Here is a 6,000-nt window from a genome sequence, read left to right on the forward strand (position 1 = left end):
TTGTTACAAAGTTTCAGTACAAAACACTGTTTTCCCTGCTTTTTCAGGACATGTCCAGTCTGATGCACACCATCTACGATGTGGTGGACGCCTCCGTCAATCACTCCTGTCACAAGAGCAAGACGCTCCGCGTCAAACTGACCGTCACCCCTGAGCCCAGGACCCGCCGGAGGGACACTGTTTCAGGTCAGAGACATTTCAAAGACTTCCTCCAGCATTTTTGGTGTTCCAACAACAATGTTGTTGTTGTTTTTTTTACAGAGGGCCTGTATAGCGTGTTATATAAAGTACATCGATTCTAAGTTCAAGGTTCAAGGTTGTTGTCCAGCTCTTAAATTGCCACTTCACCCCTTTTTCAGATCTTATGTTTAGGACACAAGAAACACTATTCCTGGGGTTTGGGTTTGTGTAATATGTGTTTGTAGATATTATAGTCATGACGCCATCTTCATGACCAAAATTTGTCATGAAAATGTGGTCTCATTTCCTTCCTGGACTACAAGTCACACACCCCACACAGTCTCCCTCAAGGAGGAGCAGCAATCCAGTCAAAGTTGCTTGTGGGTTGTACAGTGGGGATATCCGTGTGTTTGTTACAGTATGTGGATCTGTCTATTAAAAGGTATCTTTGCACATCTCTGTTCAGAACGTGAGTTGGGACGCTGTCACCAGGAGGAGGGGCGCTCAGCGGACAAACGTCTCTCGTCTCATGTCAGGTTAGCAGCACACAAATAATGAGTACTTTTACTTTGCTACAACATTTTGATACTTTTGTACTTTCACTCAAGTACGTTTTGAATTCCGGACCTTTCAGTATTGACATTTCAGTATTGATACTTTTACTTAATTAAAACAATTGAGTACTTTTCCCCCACCACTGCAGTTCAGTCAGTATTAAATAATGCTTGTGATTGTGATGGACTCATCAGCAGGGGACAGAGCAGTGAGACGCCTGCAGCCGACGGCCAACATTACTGTGTTGACGAGAACACAGAGAGGAGGAATCACTATCTGGACCTGGCTGGTATAGAGAACTACACCTCCCGGTTTGAAGGTGTGTACACGCACGCACACACGCACTCGCAGTCTTAACCACCACGAGCAGACACGCCATGTCAATTTAAGGCAAAAATTGCCGATCTAGAAGCTCAATAAGTTGTGAGCTTGTAGATCTCCAATTTTTGACAAATGACTCAAGTCAAGCGGCTTTCTTATCATTCGTTGATAAATCACAGATCGGTGTTCTCACCTGTCTTCCAGGAACCACCTCTCCGCTGCCCACTCAGGAGGCCCAAGTTCGGACCTCGCAGTCCCAATCCCAGGCTCAGTCCCAGTCCCAAAACCATTCCCAGTCCCAGAGCCGTTCTCGCTCCCATGAGGCCGAGCCCCACGTGGCCCACCAGCGCCGCTCGCAGGTCATCGCGGACAACTACAATTACAACCCGGCCGAGCCCCGAGGCAAGGGCATCCAGTTCCTCAAGTCCCCCAAGGGAACGCACAAAGGAGGCGCGGGGAATGGAGGAGGAGGAGGCGGAAAATCGGGTAAATGTCACGGCTACTACCCGGCTCTGCAGTCGGCGGCACTGCACGGGGCCAACTCTGGGGGCCAGGACGTGTACCACCTCCCCCACCAGGGCCAGGCCACCGGCCATCACCAACACCCGCTGCAGTACAGCCACAGCAAACGCCTGAGGGCCAAAGCCAGAGAGGCCACGTCGCCCTCCAAGGTCCCCATGTCCTCTCCCTCCCACCCCCACCCCCACCCCCAGCAGCATCAGCAGGCCCCTCAGGGGGCCTCTGCCCTGTCGGGCATGGATAGAGAGCAGGTGGTCTCGGGTCCGCCCGGCGGGGGTAGCCCCGGGTTTGTGGTCCCCCTGGTCCAACGGCACGAGCATCATCACCACCACGAACACCACCACCACCACCATTACCACCACTACCACCAGACATGATACAGTACAGGACCAACCACCGCCGCAACACCAGTCTGAAGGACTTTACCTCAACACCCGTGGGAATGTTACCATGTCTGTCCAGGATCTATTCTTTTCATTACACCCACTCCTCCAGTAGTCCTATTCTGCCTAAGCTATCCTGATGTACACAGACATTAGACATGCTGGGGGGCAGGGGGGGTTGGCACGCAGTATGGCTGCCAATGGTATACGGTATGCCTCGTATGGCTGCCAAGGGTATACGATATATGCCTTTAGACAGTTTCTCTGTAGCTATCGGTGTCTTTATGAAAAGCATAGCATCACAGTTTGATCCGAATTTGTTTGTTGATGAGACTTTTTCTGCCGGACTGCTCGGCTCATTGCTCGTCCTCCGAAAGGGACACCGTTCGGGGACGATGAAGACCAGAGGCCGTTGATGATTGTTTTCCAACTTTTCTGTGCTGTCGGTTTGACGTGTTTGACCCTAGAAGCTATGTGATAAGAGTGGAGTGGGATTTGTTGTTCTGCGTGTGTGTATGTGCGGATGTGTGTGTGTGTGTGTGTGTGTGTGTGTGTGTGTGTGTGTGTGTGTGTGTGTGTGTGTGTGTGTGTGTGTGTGTGTGTGTGTGTGTGTGTGTGTGTGTGTGTGTGTGTGTGTGTGTGTGTGTGTGTGTGTGTGTGTGTGTGCGTGTGTGCGTGTGTGTGTGTGTGTAAGCCGTGGATCTCAGGTGTAACGGTGCTGCTGCTCTCGGGACGTTGTTCACAAGGAGCCCCCTGCCCCGCTGTGTGGACTTGAGGGCGTCTCTCCTGTCTGAGGAGAAACAAAATCACCACTGCCAGTTTTTAATGCAAAAATATCTCGCTATTATGTATAAAAATCTATATGTAAACACATTTTACTGTATAATTATACTGTGTATGCATATTTTCATCATGGATTCTAATTATGCATATATGTATTTTGTCTTTTATATATTGTAATAAACCATATAGATCATATTACTTGGTAATATTACTGGTAACACGTTTTATTTTATTTTTGTTGAAACTTAAAATAGGACCTCACTCAGAGAACAAGATTGACAGAGAGCCTGTATTCCGTGTTATGGAGTACTACTGCCACCCTGTGGCAAGAAGTAGAATCGACCATAGGAATAGACTCACGTTGCGAGACGATAATGACAACACAGGTGCAAATAATAATTTAAAGATCAAAAAACATCTCGGAGCGGAAATATGCCACGTGACCTGCACGTCCATTTGAGCCCAGTCATTCAAGAAAGTATAAGTTATAACTGCAAAGAAAGGTAGGCATAGCCTACTGCCTGTCTGAAACTCACGTTTTTCGTGCTAGTATTGTGAAGATTATTTTTTGTTATGGTGTTTACTGGTTTCGCTTCCCACCATCATTACGCTATTGTTGTCTCGTGGTTAATTAGTTAGCGCACAGTCTATCTGAGGACGGAGAGAGCTTTCCCTTCCCTGACCCTGCATGGCCATCATCGTGCTCTGACCGTCGAAAATATCATAAAGCTCCTCACGTTGAGAGCTCGCCTGCCTCGCCAGGTCAGTCTGCTAATATTTTATCCCCGCCGTGGTCGTTGGGAACTTAGTTGGGACGAAGAAGTATGAATCGGGCTTTTAAGCAGAGGGCCAAATGAGCGCCCCGGCTGGGACGAACAAAACAATGCAGCTCTGACTGAAAGGCGAGGGGAGGGAGGAGAGGGGATGGCCCCGGCTTAATGCAAATACCTCCCCCAGCCAGTCCCCCTGGCCTGCACTGACAACCGCTCTGCTGGCAAGTAAAGTAAAGTAAAGCAAGTGCCCTGGAACTGGAAGTTGACCGTATTTTAGAATGTTTACTTCAACATAGCATCTCCGTGCATTTTCTTTGTAGGCCTATTGGTTTTCGTTGATCAGCTTGCAACAACCAAAAGCAACGGGAGTTTACGGGACGGGGCGTGCAGGTGGTGACATGACAAGTTCAACAAGTGTCCCAGGACAGGAGGACGCATCGGGGTGTCACTGAAGGGCTGCAGGCAGCGCTGCACCTGTCCTGCCGAAGATTGCAAGAGCTGAAAGGTATGGTTTTCATTTGTGTCATTCATTTTACACTGTATGGGTCGACCAGTGCAGTGGTCGATGCATTGCTTTTAAAACATGATGTAGCCTAAAGCTTCGCATCAATCCAATTTAATCAATAACACTTATCTGTAAGACTGTAACACTGAAATAATACTTACTTGCCTCGAAATATAGGCATAGCCATACTGCATTAATTTAAATCGAGTTAGACATCCTTCTCCTGTTCTTTATACCACGAGCACAACTTTCTCCCAAATATAATAAGATGCATTGGTTTCTACTAGTCACCTTTTTCGTGCAGCTTATTTAGTTGCAACTATAATAATAAGCCTGTCTTAGGAAAACGTGATTATCCTTAGCCCGTCGATACGCTGGCTTTCATTCAAGACATGCATGAGAAAGGCTTTGCAACACAATGGACCAGTGGGAGCCTGCCTGCTTGTATAGGCAGCATGGGCACAACAGAGTGCAATCTCACTTCAGTGACTCAGTCACAGTGTTGATATTCTTCTTTGAGACATAAAGCAAGTTCATACCAGGGACAAAACACAACTACTACAACAGCACACAACTAGAAATGTTACATTTTATTTTTACCTGACAATAGGCTATTTGGTGAAAGTTATGTGGGGATATTATTATTGACACATTAGGCCTACAGGTGAAATGTATCTGCTTGCCCTTGCACCTTGTATGTTGTCTGCATCATGTTATCACACAAACTCATTTGAGCAAACAGCTACTGTAAAAGTTCAGCAGAATCTCCACAGAGAAACATCAAAGAGGACTCAACATGAGGCCTTTCTGTGAACAATTGTGCCATTCTACCCCTGCACCCCGACCCACAGCCACCCCATCACCCCCTTTTGCACAAATTTCCACTTGATTAAGCCCCAAGCTTTTAGAGTCGAATGTGGAGGGAAAATGGTTTGCTAATTCCTCCCAAGGCTCAAGTCTGACAACAAAAGAGAAAGGCTGCCTGTCGTCTCCATTTTCCCCCCCTAGTCAGACTCAACAAGGTGTCAAGAGTGTCCCTTTTTTTAAAACTACTGTATTCTTGGGGAAAACGTACCGGTATGCAGACAGAGAAATACTGATAGAGTGAGCTGCGGCTGCAATGCAATCTTATATTTATTTTTGCTCTTGGGGTTGCTCTCTGGTTCTGTTCGTTGCTCCAAGTAGAGATTAACCTTTAACCTAGGGGCATGTCATAGACCTTGGGGTGCACACTGCACAGTGTGTTTGTCTTTGTAGAACCCATCCTAAACTTCATTAGATAAGCCTCTCTGGTTAGTTACAGCTTGATGACATAGCTGTTATGGTCAATTAGTGAAATTGTTCAATACTTCATAGCTGAACTCATAACTAAGCAACAAACAGAAAAATGCTATCATCTCATTATGTCATATTTGCCTTTTTTTTTAAATACTCGGAATATGCAAGCATGTATTGTTTGTGGAGGTGGTTCATAGTATGTATAATAATAGATTTATTTTGCAACCGGTAAAGCTGCGTATCCGATTAGCTGCATAATGGTTATTATGCATTGTCATTTTTTTTGATAAGGTGTACGTTCAAATCTCTGTTTACATTCAAAGCTATGATGCTTGAAGTTTAACTCACTTACATGGATATTTTTAATAGCTCATCAACAAGCTCACATTCCTAAATGTAACCTCAGTAAAACTATGCGTAACCCTAAACTTATTTCAAACCTTATCCTCAGTAAAACAAATACAAGAACCGCTCGTCTGTGGAAAATAACTGGGGCGAACGTGTTTTGGGGTTAGCCTTCCTGTTACCCACTGAAAGTGGTAGGCCTACAAAATCAAAATAAATTGGATGCATGTTGCAGATAGCGATATTGTACAAAAAAAAAGGCAAGTTATGGTAGATAATATTTCTGCCAAACCGTAGATAAATCGGTCGGCCTCTAGTATTCAGATATGTGGAACTACTTCAGTCTTGAAGGGGACAC

General features: G+C 46.0%; 1 protein-coding gene across 7 annotated transcripts in view; it reads left to right on the forward strand.

Moving 5' to 3' along the window:
• Positions 1–2,936, forward strand: part of nkd2b (NKD inhibitor of WNT signaling pathway 2b) — a 49,995-nt gene extending 47,059 nt beyond the window's left edge. For 2 of the 7 annotated variants that reach the window (XM_079503120.1, XM_079503126.1), the window contains 5 exons: positions 48–186; positions 647–716; positions 930–1,054; positions 1,261–2,571; positions 2,653–2,936. In XM_079503120.1, the coding sequence (XP_079359246.1) occupies positions 48–186; positions 647–716; positions 930–1,054; positions 1,261–1,952 (1,026 nt within the window). In that variant the 3' untranslated portion in view covers positions 1,953–2,571; positions 2,653–2,936. The remainder of the gene's footprint in view (positions 1–47; positions 187–646; positions 717–929; positions 1,055–1,260; positions 2,572–2,652) is intronic. The other 5 variants (XM_079503122.1, XM_079503121.1, XM_079503123.1 and 2 more) reach the window with 5 other exon arrangements.
• Positions 2,937–6,000: the final 3,064 nt, after the last annotated feature.

This window comes from Electrona antarctica (assembly GCF_951216825.1).
Source record: "Electrona antarctica genome assembly, chromosome: 6".
Classification (NCBI taxonomy): Eukaryota; Metazoa; Chordata; class Actinopteri; order Myctophiformes; family Myctophidae; genus Electrona; species Electrona antarctica.